Raw genomic sequence first — 18254 nt, 5'->3', positions numbered from 1 at the left:
GATCTCATACACCGCATTGTCTCTATGGATCTCTCATACACTGCATTGTCTCTATGGATCTCTCATACACCGCATTGTCTCTATGGATCTCTCATACACCGCATTGTCTCCCTGGATCTCTCATACACCGCATTGTCTCCCTGGATCTCTCATACACCGCATTGTCTCTCTGGATCTCTCATACACCGCATTGTCTCTATGGATCTCATACACTGCATTGTCTCTATGGATCTCTCATACACTGCATTGTCTCCCTGGATCTCTCATACACTGCATTGTCTCCCTGGATCTCTCATACACCGCATTGTCTCCCTGGATCGCATATACCGCATTGTCTCCCTGGATCTCTCATACACCGCATTGTCTCCCTGGATCTCTCATACACCGCATTGTCTCTCTGGATCTCTCATACACCGCATTGTCTCTATGGATCTCATACACTGCATTGTCTCTATGGATCTCTCATACACTGCATTGTCTCCCTGGATCTCTCATACACTGCATTGTCTCTCTGGATCTCTCATACACCGCATTGTCTCTATGGATCTCATACACTGCATTGTCTCTATGGATCTCTCATACACTGCATTGTCTCTCTGGATCTCTCATACACCGCATTGTCTCTCTGGATCTCTCATACACCGCATTGTCTCCCTGGATCGCATATACCGCATTGTCTCCCTGGATCTCTCATACACCGCATTGTCTCTATGGATCTCATACACCGCATTGTCTCTCTGGATCTCTCATACACCGCATTGTCTCTCTGGATCTCTGATACACCGCATTGTCTCCCTGGATCTCTCATACACCGCATTGTCTCTCTGGATCTCTCATACACCGCATTGTCTCTCTGGATCTCTCATACACCGCATTGTGTCCCTGGATCTCTCATACACCGCATTGTCTCTCTGGATCTCTCATACACCGCATTGTCTCCCTGGATCTCCCATACACCGCATTGTCTCTATGGATCTCTCATACACCGCATTGTCTCTATGGATCTCTCATACACCGCATTGTCTCCCTGGATCTCATACACCGCATTGTCTCTATGGATCTCTCATACACCGCATTGTCTCTATGGATCTCTCATACACCGCATTGTCTCCCTGGATCTCATACACCGCATTGTCTCCCTGGATCTCATACACCGCATGGTCTCTATGGATCTCTCATACACCGCATTGTCTCTCTGGATCTCATACACCGCATTGTCTCCCTGGATCTCTCATACACCGCATTGTCTCTATGGATCTCTCATACACTGCATTGTCTCCCTGGATCTCTCATACACCGCATTGTCTCTCTGGATCGCATATACCGCATTGTCTCCCTGGATCTCATACACCGCATTGTCTCTCTGGATCTCTCATACACCGCATTGTCTCCCTGGATCGCATATACCGCATTGTCTCCCTGGATCTCTCATACACCGCATTGTCTCTATGGATCTCATACACCGCATTGTCTCTCTGGATCTCTCATACACCGCATTGTGTCCCTGGATCTCTCATACACCGCATTGTCTCTATGGATCTCTCATACACCGCATTGTCTCTATGGATCTCTCATACACCGCATTGTCTCTATGGATCTCTCATACACCGCATTGTCTCTATGGATCTCTCATACACCGCATTGTCTCTATGGATCTCATACACCGCATTGTCTCCCTGGATCTCATACACCGCATGGTCTCTATGGATCTCTCATACACTGCATGGTCTCTATGGATCTCTCATACACTGCATTGTCTCCCTGGATCTCTCATACACCGCATTGTCTCCCTGGATCTCATACACCGCATGGTCTCTATGGATCTCTCATACACCGCATTGTCTCCCTGGATCTCTCATACACCGCATTGTCTCTTTCAGCCCCTTCATGAGATCTGCTTCTTCCAGCCAGATGTTCTTTAATTAGATGTTGGGTTGTGGAAGCTTCTGATCTGATGGGTTTTAGTTTAAGCTAAACAGGAACAGATGTGTGCGTGTCCGTAATCCGTGTCCATAATGTGTGTGTGTATATTTGTAAGTGTGTGTGTTTGTGTGTATGTATGTTTGTATAAAGTATCTCACAAAAGTAAGTACACCCCTCATATTTCTGTAAATATTTTATTCTATCTTTTCATGTGACAACACTGAAGAAATGAGACTTTGCTACAATGTAAAGTAGTGAGTGTACAGCTTGTATAACAGTGTAAATTTACTGTCCCCTCAAAATAACTCAACACACAGCCATTAATGTCTAAACCGCTGGCAACAAAAGTCAGTACACCCCTAAGTGACAATGTCCAAATTGGGCCCAAAGTGTGAATATTTTGTGTGGCCACCATTATTTTCCAGCACTGCCTTAACCCTCTTGGGCATGGAGTTCACCAGAGCTTCACAGGTTGCCACTGGAGTCCTCTTCCCCTCCTCCATGATGACATCACAGAGCTGGTGGATGTTAGAGACCTTGCGCTCCTCCACCTTCCGTTTGAGGATGCCCCACTCAATAGGGTTTAGGTCTGGAGACATGCTTGGCCGGTCCATCACCTTTACCCTCAGCTTCTTTAGCAAGGCAGTGGTCATCTTGGAGGTGTTTGGGGTCGTTATGTTGGAATACTGCCCTGCGGCCCAGTCTCTGAAGGGAGGGGATCATGCTCTGCTTCAGTATGTCACAGTACATGTTGGCATTCATGGTTCCCTCAATGAACTGTAACTCCCCAGTGCCGGCAGCACTCATGCAGCCCCAGACCATGACACTCCCACCACCATGCTTGACTGTAGGAAGACACACTTGTCTTTGTACTCCTCACCTGGTTGCCACCACACACGCTTGAAACCATCCGAACCAAATAAGTTTATCTTGGTCTCATCAGACCACAGGACGGTTCCAGTAGTCCATGTCCTCAGTCTGCTTGTCTTTAGCAAACTGTTTGCAGGCTTTCTTGTGCATCATCTTTAGAAGAGGCTTCCTTCTGGGATGACAGCCATGCAGACCAATTTGATGCAGTGTGCGGCGTATGGTCTGAGCACTGACAGGCTGACCCCTCCCCCACCCCTTCAACCTCTGCAGCAATGCTGGCAGCACTCATACGTCTATTTCCCAAAGACAACCTCTGGATATGACGCTGAGCCGTGCACTCAACTTCTTTGGTGGACCATGGTGAGGCCTGTTCTGAGTGGAACCTGTCCTGTTAAATCGCTGTATGGTCTTGGCCACCTTACTGCAGCTCAGTTTCAGGGTCTTGGCAATCTTCTTATAGCCTTAGCCATTTTTATGTCGAGCAACAATTCTTTTTTTCAGATCCTCAGAGAGTTCTTTGCCATGAGGTGCCATGTTGAACTTCCAGTGACCAGTATGAGAGAGTGAGAGCGATAACACCAAATTTAACACACCTGCTCCCCATTCACACCTGAGACCTTGTAACACTAACGAGTCACATGACACCGGGGAGGGAAAATGGCTACTTGGGCCCAATTTGGACGTTGTCACTTAGGGGTGTACTCACTTTTGTTGCCAGCGGTTTAGACATTAATGGCTGTGTGTTGAGTTATTTTGAGGGGACAGCAAATTTACACTGTTATACAAGCTGTACACTCACTACTTTACATTGTAGCAAAGTGTCATTTCTTCAGTGTTGTCACATGAAAAGATAGAATAAAATATTTACAGAAATGTGAGGGGTGTACTCACTTTTGTGAGATATTGTATGTTTATATGTGTATGTGTATGTATATGTATGTGTATGTGTGTGTATATGTGTGTGTGTGTGTGTAGCGCTCTCCGGGTGGGTTTGTATAGCTGTGATTTGATGGCTCTGTACATGCCAGCGTCTGTGCAGCTTGCAATACAAGCATGTAGCCCGCACACACACAGAACATGTCACACACACGGAGTGTCACTTTGGGATCCCACCTGTCAGTTGTGGGCATGCGGTTATTTTGGGCTGCTCTTTCGTGGGCCGCCCCTCAGCCTTGGTGCCAGCGTGTGTGTGTGTGTTAGTGGAAGGCGATCAGACGGCTATAGAGAAAGGGGTGAAGCTACAGCAAGGTAAGTGCCACTCACCGAAATCCTGCCAATATGTGCCGGGCATGGCCCTGGACAATGCAGAGGAATCTCGGGGTGCTGGTGGGACAGAACCTCTTTATTTTATTACAGCAGTCAGGACATCGGGTAAGTATGAAATTATCCCGGGATCGTATGCAATGGACAGCATGCATTCCTTTGTGTGTTTAAAGGGGACCTCCAACTACTGCTAGAGTTTGGTATTTTTCTGCAGGTCAGAGTTCAGATGATTTTAAATTGGTATTTATTAGCTGAATTGTGTCGCTGTGTCTGTGCAGGATCTTGAAGTATGAGTTCTGGAAATGGTAAAATGTGATGGTTGCTGCTCTGGTTTTCAGGAATGCCATTCGCTGAAAGCGCTGAGAGTCCGGCCCATTTGGGTGGTGCTTGTCCACTAATATCCAACAACAATATGAACTGCTTGGTGCAGGAGGAGGGGCATGAGGTTGAATTGTTTAAAGATATATACATATACTGTATATACTTTGTATGGGTATATACTATGTATGTGTGTATATATATATATATATATATATATACTATGTAGGTATATATATTGTGTATGTGTATATATACTGTATATATTGTGTATGTGTATATATTGTGTAGGTGTATATATACTGTATATACTATGTATGTGTATATATATATATATATATACTGTATATACTATGTAGGTGTATATATTGTGTGTGTGTGTGTATATATATATATATATATATATATATATACTGTAGATCCTTGGTATGTGTATATATATATATATATATATATATATATATATATATATATATACTGTATATACTATGTAGGTGTATATATTGTGTAGGTGTATATATACTGTATATACTATGTAGGTGTATATATTGTGTGTGTGTGTATATATATACTGTATACACTATGTAAGTGTATACATACCGTATATACTATGTATGTGTATATATATACTGTATATACTATGTATGTGTATATATACTGTATATACTATGTAGGTGTATATATTGTGTATGTGTATATATACTGTATATACTATGTATGTGTATATATACTGTATAGATTGTGTATGTGTATATATACTGTATATACTATGTAGGTGTATATATTGTGTAGGTGTATATATACTGTATATACTATATAGGTGTATATATACTGTATATATTGTGTATGTGTATATATACTGTATATACTATATAGGTGTATATATACTGTATATACTATGTAGGTGTATATATTGTGTATCTGTATATATACTGTATATACTATGTAGGTGTATATATACTGTATATACTATGTAGGTGTATATATTGTGTATGTGTATATATACTGTATATACTATGTATGTGTATATATACTGTATAGATTGTGTATGTGTATATATACTGTATATACTATGTAGGTGTATATATTGTGTAGGTGTATATATACTGTATATACTATATAGGTGTATATATACTGTATATATTGTGTATGTGTATATATACTGTATATACTATATAGGTGTATATATACTGTATATACTATGTAGGTGTATATATTGTGTATCTGTATATATACTGTATATACTATGTAGGTGTATATATACTGTATATACTATGTAGGTGTATATATGGTGTGTATATACTATATAGGTGTATATATACTGTATAAACTATGTAGGTGTATACAGTGCCTTGCGAAAGTATTCGGCCCCCTTGAACTTTGACCTTTTGCCACATTTCAGGCTTCAAACATAAAGATATAAAACTGTAATTTTTTGTGAAGAATCAACAACAAGTGGGACACAATCATGAAGTGGAACGAAATTTATTGGATATTTCAAACTTTGTTAACAAATAAAAAAACTGAAAAATTGGGCGTGCAAAATTATTCAGCCCCCTTAAGTTAATACTTTGTAGCGCCACCTTTTGCTGCGATTACAGCTGTAAGTCGCTTGGGGTATGTCTCTATCAGTTTTGCACATCGACAGACTGAAATTTTTGCCCATTCCTCCTTGCAAAACAGCTCGAGCTCAGTGAGGTTGGATGGAGAGCGTTTGTGAACAGCAGTTTTCAGTTCTTTCCACAGATTCTGTGGAAATTGTAGCCTCAGTTTCCTGTTCTTAGCTGACAGGAGTGGCACCCAGTGTGGTCTTCTGCTGCTGTAGCCCATCTGCTTTAAGGTTGGATGTGTTGTGCATTCAGAGATGGTATTCTGCATACCGTGGGTGTAATGAGTGGCTATTTGAGTTACTGTTGCCTTTCTATCATCTGGAAGCAGTCTGCCCATTCTCTTCTGACATCAACAAGGCATTTTCCTCCACACAACTGCCGCTCACTGGATATTTTCTCTTTTTCCCACCATTCTCTGTAATCCCGAGAGATGGATGTGTGTGAAAATCCCAGAAATACTCAGAGCAGCCCGTCTGCCACCAACAACCATGCCACGCTCAAAGTCACCTAAATCCCCTTTCTTCCCCATTCTGATGCTCGGTTTGAACCTCAGCAAGTTGTTTTCACCACATCTAGATGCCTAAATGCATTGAGTTGCTGCCTTGTGATTGGCTGATTAGCAATTTGTGCTAATAAGCAATGGAACAGGTGTACCTAATAAAGTGGGCGGTGAGTGTATGCGGAGACACATTTGATGAGGATGTAGTGACCGGTAACTGCATACATTCCATTTTTTAGGATATTTGATTTAAGTGGACTGTATAGTGTGTGTGTTGATTGTACAATCCTTTGTGATCTCTTTGGCAATAGAATCTTATAGATCCGATCTCTGTCTGTGTTGGGGGATGGTAGTCTTATATTTTACATACAATATTTGTCACACAGTGGGGAAAATCAACTATTTGATCCCCTGCAGATTTTGTAAATTTGCCCACTTACAAATAAATGGCGGGTGTATAATTTTTATCATAGGTGTATTTTATATGATAGAAACAGAATATCAACCAAAAATCCAGAAAAATCACATGATACAAATGTTATAAATGGAGTTGCAGTTCAGTGAGTAAAATAAGTATTTGATCCCCAAACAAAATATGACTTAGTAGTTGGTGGAGAAACTCTTGTTGGGAAGCACAGAGGTCAGACGTTTCTTGTAGTCGGTGACCAGGTTTGCACACATCTCAGGAGGGATTTTGGTTCACTCTTCTTTACAGATCTTCTCTAAATCCTTAAAGCGGTAGTATACCGCTTTTTGTGACTTTTAACTACAGGTAAGCCTGTAATAAGGCTTACCTGTAGGTACAATTAATATCTCCTAAACCTGCACAGTTTAGGAGATATTTGCACTGCATGCAGCTGCTGATGCGAGCAGCGCATGCGCTCTGAAGATCCGGCGGACCTTCAGCATTCCTTGCCGGGAAGTGCCGGAAAATGACTCCATGCGCGCAAGGTTTCTTGGCTGTCGCTTGGCAACTCGAAGTTTCAGCTCCCTCCATACATTTTTCTATAGGATGAAGGTCTGGAGACTGGCTAGGCCACTCCATTAACTTAATGTGCTTCTTCTTGAGCCACTCCTTTGTTGCCTTGTCGGTATGTTTTGGGTCATTGTCATGCTGGAAGACCCATCCATGACCCATCTTCAGTGTTCTGGCTGAGGTTAAGTCGTGAACGTTAGAATGAGAGCAATATTTCTAGCACTGGACCTCCTCTGTAACTCTAAACTGGTAACCTGTATAAAATCTTAAAGTGTAGCCTATGGAGATTTTTAAGTACCGGAGTTTGGCGCCATTCCACGAGTGTGCGCAATTTTAAAGTGTGACATGTTAGGTATCTATTTATCATTTTTTTTATTTTTTTTTTTAACATCATCTTTCACATTATAATAAAAATTGGGCTTACTTTAGTGGTTTTTTTTTAATTCATGAAAGTGTTTATTTTCCCAAAAAATCGTGTTTGAAAAATTGCTGGGCAAATACCGGGTGACCATAAAAAGTTGCAACAACCCCCATATTATTACCTAGGGTCTCTGCTACCAAAATTGATATAATAGTGAAGTGATATTAAAGCAGAGTTCCACCCTGGGAATACTTTCTTTAATAAAAATACCCCCGGGACAGTCAGGGCTAGTACATTCCACAATGATAGCCTCTGATCTGTCCCGGGTTGCACTTACCTTTTAGGAGAAATACTTACCTTGAAAAAGTATTGTCCAGCGCTGCCATCTCAGGTGTGGGCAGCTTGAAGCCAGCGCGATCCTCTTCTGCGTCCTCTTCCGTCTTCTTCGGTCTCACGATGCACTGCACCGGCCCCGCCGCCACTTCCGGTGCCGCAGCGTCATCCCTGCACAGCTTCTGGGCATGCCCAGAAGCTGTTTAGAAGGGAATGACGCGCGCGCACCGGAACTGACGTCGGGGCCGGTGCAGGCGCATTGATTCCTGGGAGCGATGACGTTCAACTCCCAGGAATCATTGCAAGCCAGAAAGTGACGACGGGCCGTGGCCGCCGAGGGGAGGAAGAAGGAAGTAAGGTAAGTATATTTTCTTCTATACGAGGTAAGTAAAAAAAAAAAAAATTGCGATTATCCATTTGTTTTTCAGGTGACCCGGAGCGAGAAGATGGAGGTAAGTATAAATTTAGGGTGGAACTCCACTTTAAGTCGCGATCGTTAGAATGAGAGCAATATTTCTAGCACTAGACCTCCCCTGTAACTCTAAACTGGTAACCTGTAAAAAATGTTAAAGTGTGTTAAAAATGTTAAGCACCAATGTTTGGCGCCATTCCACGCGTGTGCGCAATTTTAAAGTGTGACATGTTAGGTATCTATTTATCATTTTTTATTATTTTTTAGCATCATCTTTCACATTATACAAAAAAATTGGGGCTAACTTTAGTGATTTATTTATTTTTTTTTTAATTCATGAAAGTGTTTATTTTCCCAAAAAATCGTGTTTGAAAAATTGCTGGGCAAATACCGGGTGACATAAAAAGTTGCAACAACCCCCATATTATTCCCTAGGGTCTCTGCTACCAAAATTGATATAATAGTGAAGTGATATTAAACCTGTGCTAAGATTAAATACAGTGCCAAAATGAATATGTGAATCAATAAATATTGCAGCTGCTGCTCACCAAGTAAAAACTTAGAAAAAATTTTGAACCAAAATAACACAGCGCTTGCATGAAAACATTATTATCCAAATATATAATACATTAAAAAAAAATGTGAAATATATCATAAAGTGTATATATGATCTCCAAAATATATTAAAATATATTGAAAAATGGTGTCCAATAAATTATAAGAAAGTCCATCAATAAATCATTATGCACTACAGTGTTAAATAATTGATAAGTCAATAAAGTGCAATAAAGTGCTCCAGTGCAAAATATAAGTGCTGCACTGGAGCACTTTATTGACTTATCAATTATTTAACACTGTAGTGCATAATGATTTATTGATGGACTTTCTTATAATTTATTGGACACCATTTTTCAATATATTTTAATATATTTTGGAAATCATATATACACTTTATGATATATTTCACATTTTTTTGATGTATTATTATATATTTGGATAATCATGTTTTCATGCAAGCGCTGTGTTATTTTGGTTCAACAAAATTTTTATAATGGTTGGGGGTCCTGAGTAATTTTCCAGCAAAAACATTTATGATTTTTTTACATGTAGGAGAAGCGTCAGAATTGGCTTGGGAGGCAAGTGGTACAGGCGCCCCATCAGTCCACCACCGGGGGGGGGGGGGGGGGGACTTGTCTGGCAATTGCCTCTCATTGTAAAAAAAAAAAAAAAAATGTTTTGGTTACTAAAAGTACAATAAAATAAAATGGACCCGTTGTGCATAATTATAAATAATAATAATAATAAATATAATGTAGTAAACGTTCTATATGAGTCCTAATCTTTGTTTATCTCTGCAGTAATGAACGGGAGCAGTCACTCCCCCACTGCTATCAATGGAGCCCCATCCACCCCTAATGGTTTCAGCAACGGACCCTCTGCATCATCATCGGCTGCACTAACCAATCAGCAGCTGCCACCGGCCTGTGGGGCCCGGCAGCTCAGCAAACTCAAGCGCTTCCTGACTACATTACAGCAGTTTGGCAGTGACATTTCTCCGGAGATCGGGGAACGGGTGCGGGCCCTGGTGCTGGGACTGGTGGTGAGTACAGGAGGCAGGAAAGCAGCATTGATTGCACTTGTCCTTACATAAATCAGCAAAAAAAACATACTTGTAATCAGTGACGGGACAAATTTATCCAGTGCCCAGGGCAAAGATGCCCCCCCCCCACCCCATTATGTGCAAGCTTATGAGGCGTAGGGGGAGAGAGACCACAGCCCACACCTCCTTCCAACTCTCTCCTCCTCTCCTTGCCGCCTCCAGGGCTGGCCTGACAGCTACTCTTCTTAGCCTTATAGCAGAGGGAACTTGGGACGCCCCCCATCCCTACAATAAAGGCTGCGCCCCGGGCAGCTTTCCCTTCTGCTCACCCCTTGTCACAGCCCTGCTTACAATTAAGTATTGCCTATGTTGTGCAGGCAGTTGGATTAGGGGAAAATCTTCACTGCAGGGAAGCCCCGTCCTCTTCCTGGCTCTGAACTTGTGGTGTTGCAGTGGTTAAGGCAGGGGTCTTCAAACTATGGCCCTCCAGTTGTTCAGGAACTACAATTCCCATCATGCCTAGTCATGTCTGTGAATGTCAGAGTTTTACAAATCCTCATGGGATGTGTAGTTCTGCAACAGTGGAGGGCCATAGTTTGAGGATCCCTGTCAAATTTTCAGGCAGAACAGCAGTACAGATGATCTGTTGGGGACACGCCCCCTTTTCCTCCATTGAGAAAAGTTCTTTCATTGATTAGACTGCTTTAAACATGATCTGTGAATGGGGGAGAGTCTGATCAGTCACAGGATTCTCTCCTTCATTCACAATTCATGTTAATCAATGAAAGAATGTTTCTCAGTGGAGGAGGAGGAAGGAGGGGGCGTGTCCCCACCGGAGCATCTGTACTGCTGTTCCTGAAGAGCCAGGAAGAGGACAGGGCATCTCTTCTCTGAAGATTTCCTCAGGGTCCAGCTGCCTGCACAACATCAGACATTCATCATTACAGGTAAGTGATAAGACTGAAGCTGTGAAGATTGTTTTTTTTTTGTTTAGCTAAATTTCAACACTTAGGCTCTGTTCACATGTAGGCGTTTTGGGGCGTTTTTGGGGAGTTTTTCTGCTCTAGGATCAGCTCTCAAAACGCCCAACAAGACAAATCCTATTCATTTCAATGGCCCCTGTTCACATCTGAGCGTTTTGACGCTGTATACAAAACGCCCAACGCTCAAAAAAGTACATGATCTTCTTTTTGGGCAGATTACAGGCGTTTTCCATTGGTCTCTATTCAATCTAAAAACGCCTGCACAAAAAACGCCTGTAAACATCGCGGTAAAATTGCGGTAAAAAAACGTGCGAAAACGCTACGCTCAGGTGTGAATGTAGCCTTACAGTCGTATATGCAAATGTGTGAGTGGCTATCAGTAGTTGAGGTAATTAAGGTGATTTAGAGCCCAGGGGGAGCATGCCAAAATGCACCCACAAAATTTAGTACACATCGTCTCCCCCCCCCACTTCAAATCCCCCCTCCCAGCACGAATTCTACCCAAAGTCCCCCCCTTCTAGCACACAAATCTTCTTCCTCCTTCCAACACAAATCCCCCTAAATTACCACTTTTAGCAAACCTCCCTCCCCCACACATTTTCCCTTACTCTCTGCCAACCCCCAAATACCCCCTTCCAACACAAATCCCCCTCCCCTCCCCAATCTCCTTGTGGCCCAACCTCACATGATACCACAGTGCCCAGGGCAGCTGCCTCTCCTGCCCACCCCTTTTCCCGGTCCTGTTCTAAAGTACATTGCAGGCAGCCCCCCCTGGTCATTTTTTCTTTTAAGCCTTAAATAGCTGCTAACTGAGAAGATTGGCTATGCTTACATTTCTAACGGTTTTCATTCTATTTTCCCAGAATTCCACACTCACAATCGAAGAATTTCACTCGAAGCTGCAAGAAGCAACCAACTTCCCTCTCCGCCCTTTTGTCATCCCTTTCTTAAAGGTAAAACGGTCAACATCCACGACGCCTTCTCTTTTTATTCCCCCATGTATATAATTGGCTAGCGATTCTGAACTCCATTTGTGAAAATACTAGTTGCCTGGCTGTAATGCTAACCCAGCGGCTAGCATTAGTAATGCTACTTGTAATGCTAACCCAGCGGCTTTAATACTTTCTGAGCTACTGACTCGGGACCAGTATGCAGACCAAGACTCGGTGGTGAAGATCCTCTTTATATATGGGTGGTGAAGACATTCTATTATATAAGGGGGGGGGGGTGAAGACCCTCTTTATATGAGGGTGGTGAAGATCATCTTTATATAAGGGTGGTGAAGATCTTCTTTATATAAGGGTGGTGAAGATCCTGTTTATATAAGGGTGGTGAAGACATTCTATTATATAAGGGGGGGGGTGAAGACCCTCTTTATATAAGGGTGGTGAAGATCTTCTTTATATAAGGGTGGTGAAGATCCTGTTTATATAAGGGTGGTGAAGATCCTGTTTATATAAGGGGGGTGAAGATCATCTTTATATAAGGGTGGTGAAGATCCTGTTTATATAAGGGGGGTGAAGATCATCTTTATATAAGGGTGGTGAAGATGCTTTTTATATAAGGGTGGTGAAGATCCTGTTTATATAAGGGTGGTGAAGACCCTCTTTATATATGGGTGGTGAAGATCCTCTTTATATAAGGGTGGTGAAGATGATCTTCATATAAGGGTGGTGAAGACTCTCTTTATATAAGGGTGGTGAAGACTCTCTTTATATATGGGTGGTGAAGACTCTCTTTATATAAGGGGGGTGAAGATCATCTTTATATAAGGGGGGTTTAGATCCTCTTTATATAAGGGGGGTGAAGATTATCTTTAAATAAGGGTGATGAAGATCTTCTTTATATAAGGGTGGTGAAGACACTCTTTATATAAGGGTGGGGAAGATCCTCTTTATATATGGGTGGTGAAGACATTCTTTTATATAAGGGGGGGGGGGTGAAGACCCTCTTTATATAAGGGTGGTAAAGATCCTTTTTATATATAGGTGGTGAAGATCATCTTTATATAAAGGTGGTGAAGATCCTGTTTATATAAGGGTGGTAAAGATCTTCTTTATATAAGGGGGGTAAAGACACTCTTTATATAAGGGCAGTGAAGGTCTTCTTCATATAAGGGTGGTGAAGATCATCTTTATATAAGGATGGGGAAGATAATCTTCATATAAGGGGGTGAAGATGCTCTTTATATAAGGGTGGTGAAGAAGATAATCTTCATATAAGGGTGGTGAAGGTCCTCTTTAAACCTGGGTTAATATGGGGTGAAGAAGGCACAACTTTTTTGTTATAAAATGTATTTTATAATGGAGTTGACTGAGTAGAAAATCAAAGGGAATGAGAGCTACAATGAAATATATATTGTGATCAGATTGTTACAATGTATTCATGAATGAAGAAGGTAACAAGCCTTCCACTCTTCATTCACACATGAGCTGCAGCACAGAACGGGTCCGGTTTTCAGGTTCATGAAGTGTTTTGGGGTTCAGGTCTTTTTTCCCACCACATGAAACCTTTGTGTTTCTGTACTTCTAGGACAGGCATGCAGCTCTATTACTTATCCATGTCACCTCTTTTATCCCTTGCATACATAAAACCTTTTCTTTGTTTCAGGCTAACCTTCCACTCCTGCAGCGGGAGCTTCTTCACTGCGCCCGTTTGGCAAAGCAAAGCCCGGCACAATACCTGGCACAGCATGAACAGCTCCTCCTGGACACCAGCGTCAGCAGCTCCCCCAGCGACGCCTCTGAGCAGCTCCTACTGGAGGTGAATGAGAATGGCAAGAGGCGGACACCTGACAGGTATAACCATCAGCAGGAGAAGTTGGCTGATAAATAACTAAAGTCTGGTGCAGTTTTAGGAAAGATAACATGAATGGATGGAGAAAAAGCCACAACTGATTGGCCGTAAGGTACATCTTTGTCAACCATGACTTTCAAGGCCCCTTTCACACGGGGCAGACTGCGGCTGTGACCTGCTTGATCAGCAGGGGATCTCTCTGTTGATCCCCACTGAGCAGGTGGATGACAGGTCCGTGTCCAGTCCGCTCATGTAGAGCGGACACATACACAGACGGGTCTCCTCTATGGGTGGCCAGATGTAAATAGACCACCTGTCTATTTGCACCTGACTGCCATCCGATCCACTAGATCAGGCATGTCCAACCTGTGGCCCGGGGGCCGCATGCGGCCCAGAGCCCCAGGCAATGCGGCCCACTGCCCCGTGACAATTTTTTTTTTTTGATGGGGAAGAAGGAATTCAGGTTGGGTCATGGCCACAGTGGCTTCCAACTAACTGTAGACAGAGGCTGCCTCGGAAAGGATCATCCTCTAGTTGTGATAAATTAGTGCTGGGGGGGCGGCAGCACGGGAAGGGCGCGGTGGCGTTTTATTACTTATATAGCTTAACTATAGTATATATTTTATATGCGGCCCGAGAAAATTTCTCTACACTCAATGTGGCCCAGAGAAGCCAAAAGGTTGGACACCCATGCACTAGATGGAAGGAGTAAGGATCCCCATCCTTCTGTTTTTTGGCGGATCGGATCAGAGTAGATGTCTATTTACATCGCCGCTCCATAGAGAAGAATGGAGGTTCTGATCGGGTCTGCATGAAAAATTGACAGGCGGACCCGTCTGCCAGTAAATACCTTATACAGCCTCCACTTCCTCTTGTCTGGTAATTCTTTCTTCTTCTCACTCTTGTGAGAGTTTGTCAGCAAGAGAGGAAGGATGAGTCATAGGAAAGCCAATGAGAGTTGCAGATCTGGAGGGGGCTGGATGAGGGTGGAGATGACAGGAGACTGCAGAGATCCATGAGCATTCATCCAGTGAGGAGAAATAATGTGCAGGCAAGCAGTAGTGTGACTGTGTCTGTTTGTATATATATGTGTGTGTGTGTGTGTGTGTTTGTGTCTGTGTAAATCCAGGAAGTGAACAGTCAGCAGCTTTAGCTGCCCACAGTTAAAATGGCTGCAGCCAGACTTGGAGGAGAGAGTTTTCTGCAGCATATTTGGCAAGTACAGAATCACAGTATATATAAAATAATATGCAAAGTGGTTGGAGGGAAGCTTCAGAATGACAAATATGTTTTTATCACAAATTATGTGAGCAGACTTCAGTTCCTCTTTAACAGTGTAGGAAGGAGCTGTAAATATTAGTACAACCATTGTGCAGCACTGCAAAGCAGGAAACAGGGTCTGCATTTGTAAGGAGCAAATATGGCTGCCCCTGTGTACATATATACATAAATACATACAGTCAGGGCTTTTTTTCAGCAGGAACGCGGGGGAACGCAGTTCCGGCACCTTTCGGCACTGAATGTATGCAAGGGGTGCTGGGGTGTGCTGAAGGGTGTACTGATACTGGTTGCTAGGGGATGTACTGTAGCTGGAGGGGGGATCCATATTTGCACTGCAGGGGGGTCTATTGTTGCTGGGGAAGTCTTTTGTTACTGGTGGGGGGATCTATTGTTGCTGGAGTTTGTCTTATGTTGCTGGGGGGTCAGATGTTGCTGGGAGAGATCTACTGTTAAGGGGGGGGTCTATTGATGCAGGCTGTAGGGAGATCTGTTGTTGCTGCCAGGGCTTTATTGTTGTACTGTAGGATATTCTGTTGTGGGTGGTGCATTGTTGTTGGGGGGATCTATTGTTGCTGGAGGGTGTATTGATGTTGCTGGCTGCAGGAGATCTATTTTACTGATTTTCTTGTTATCATTAACAAATTCCATACTTACAGTACTTGGTACCAAAAATAGTTCTGTGTTCTCTATAAAGGGCAGTACTGGGAGGTGGGCAGTGGGTGGAATCAGGGAACGGTCCTCGGAGGTGGGCAGTGGGTGGAATCAGGGAACGGTCCTCGGAGGTGGGCAGTGGGTGGAATCAGGGAACGGTCCTCGGAGGTGGGCAGTGGGTGGAATCAGGGAACGGTCCTCGGAGGTGGGCAGTGGGTGGAATCAGGGAACGGTCCTCGGAGGTGGGCAGTGGGTGGAATCAGGGAACGGTCCTCGGAGGTGGGCAGTGGGTGGAATCAGGGAACGGTCCTCGGAGGTGGGCAGTGGGTGGAATCAGGGAACGGTCCTCAGAGGTGGGCAGTGGGTGGAATCAGGGAACGGTCCTCGGAGGTGGGCAGTGGGTGGAATCAGGGAACGGTCCTCGGAGGTGGGCAGTGGGTGGAATCAGGGAACGGTCCTCGGAGGTGGGTAGGGGCAGAGAAAAGAAGTGAGTCAGAAAGGGGGAGTTCCTGCACCTATTCTTTGAGAAAAAAAGCCCTGCATACAGTATACAAAGAAACAATGTTTCTATTGATAAGATTATTTACATCAAGCTGATCTTTCACGTGTATGATAAGAACGGTTTGAATTTGTCCTGTGCAATCAAAGTAGGTGCTGAATAATAACAAAGTGAATTGCCAGTTAGCTTTGCAAAATAAAGTGAAGCTGTGTACACTTTCAATACCCAATCATATGCAAGAGTATTATAAAGGGAGGATTTCCGCTTGCACATGATTGGGTGATTGAAGTGCATTCAGCTTCTTTGTATTCACTTTGCTCTTGTAAATCAGCCTATCTATCTATACAGCTTCACTCCGCATCCCTGAGTACTGAGTACTGAGTACGCCATTTGTATTCTGGATTGGAGATATGATGGCGTCCGGTTGTCAGAAAGTAATGTTGTTTTTTGAGTTGTGAATTGTACAGTAAAAACTGAATAAATCCTTTTCCTTAGGACCAAAGAGAACGCACAGGAAGGTCTCCACCCGGATCATCTTGCCAAGCGGCCATGCACCACAAGCCCCGCGCAGCGATACAGTCCCAGCAATGGACTACTCCACCCGCCCACCAATGGACTCCCACACCCCACCCCGCCTCCTACTCAACACTACCGCTTGGAGGACATGGTGCTGGCCCATCACTACCGGCATACAGACCCTCGGGAACTGCGAGATCGACATCGGCAGGCAGGTATGGGAGACGCTCCGGCATATCCAGGTTAAATGGTACGAGAATCAAAGAGGCCGAGTGGGAATAGCCATGCATAGGTGGACCGTATACAGCCAGCCATAGACGGTTCAAATCTCCGAGCCGAGATTCAGACCATGTATGGGCAGGATAAATGTACCTAAGATGATCCATCAACCAGCCTGGTGGATTTTACATGCAATTATTGCTAGCGGCTGTTATAGCTGCTAGCAATAATCAGGATGCAGCTTCCCCCGACCCCCGCTGGGAGAACACAATAGCTTCTTGGCAGGGATTCCCCGATCAACACTGACTGTGGTTGCAGAAAAGAAACTCACTCCTTCTATGGACAGCTAAAGCCTGGAACACACTAATAGTTATTTTTTTTTCCGTTCCACTCTGTGCTGGACAAAAAAAAAATACTGACAGCTCAGGTCGGAGCCGCTGTACTAACAATCTGATGTTAGTACATGGATCTCCCCTGCTGTTCTATTGTGTTCTGACAGGGGGACGGAATGCCCCCCCCCCCCTCGCAGCCATAACACTCCGGTCAGCCAATGGCTGAGAGCGCTAATCGGGAGCCGATCGGCAGACCTTTTTTTGGTCATGCCTCTTCTGTCAGACCGGCTGTGGTCCACACAGGCCAAATGTCAGCCGGTTTCTATAGAACTGCCTGATGCCGCCCGACATTCAGCCCGTGTGTATTAGGCTTAAAGCATTTGTTACCCCAAAACTTTATTTTCCTTAGTGAAGATGCTAGATATAATTACAAGTAAAATCCAGCAGGCTGGTTGTACCCAAGATGATCGATCTATCAACTTGGTACAGCGCCTAGAAAAAGTATTCATACCGCTTGAAATTTTGTCATGTTACAACCAAAAAGGTAAATGTATTTTATTGGGATTTTATGTGATAGACCGACACAAAGTGGCCATAATTGTGAAGTGGAAGGAAAATGATAAATGATACAAATAAATCTGAAAAGTGTGTGGGGGGGGGGGGGGGGGGCATGCCGCATTTGTATTCACCCCTCTTTGCTCTGATACCCCTAACTAACATCTAGTGGAACCAATTGCCTTTATGTTACAATGAAGACAAGAGAGTCCTCCAGACATGGACAGATGGTTAGAACAACCATGGAGGTCTAAGAC

General features: G+C 43.6%; 1 protein-coding gene across 5 annotated transcripts in view; it reads left to right on the top strand.

The window, feature by feature from the left end:
- CBFA2T3 (CBFA2/RUNX1 partner transcriptional co-repressor 3) overlaps positions 1-18254 on the top strand; it is an 80838-nt gene that overhangs the window by 41227 nt on the left and 21357 nt on the right. For all 5 annotated transcript variants that reach the window (XM_082269604.1, XM_082269603.1, XM_082269602.1 and 2 more), the window contains 4 exons: positions 9924-10165; positions 12012-12101; positions 13759-13946; positions 16871-17106. In XM_082269604.1, coding sequence (XP_082125730.1) covers positions 9924-10165; positions 12012-12101; positions 13759-13946; positions 16871-17106 — 756 coding nt within the window. The remainder of the gene's footprint in view (positions 1-9923; positions 10166-12011; positions 12102-13758; positions 13947-16870; positions 17107-18254) is intronic.

This window comes from Pelophylax lessonae, assembly GCF_965119305.1.
Source record: "Pelophylax lessonae genome assembly, chromosome: 10".
Taxonomy (NCBI): domain Eukaryota; kingdom Metazoa; phylum Chordata; class Amphibia; order Anura; family Ranidae; genus Pelophylax; species Pelophylax lessonae.
The sequence above is the reverse complement of the archived record's forward strand: the minus strand, read 5'-3'. Positions and strand labels throughout refer to the sequence as shown.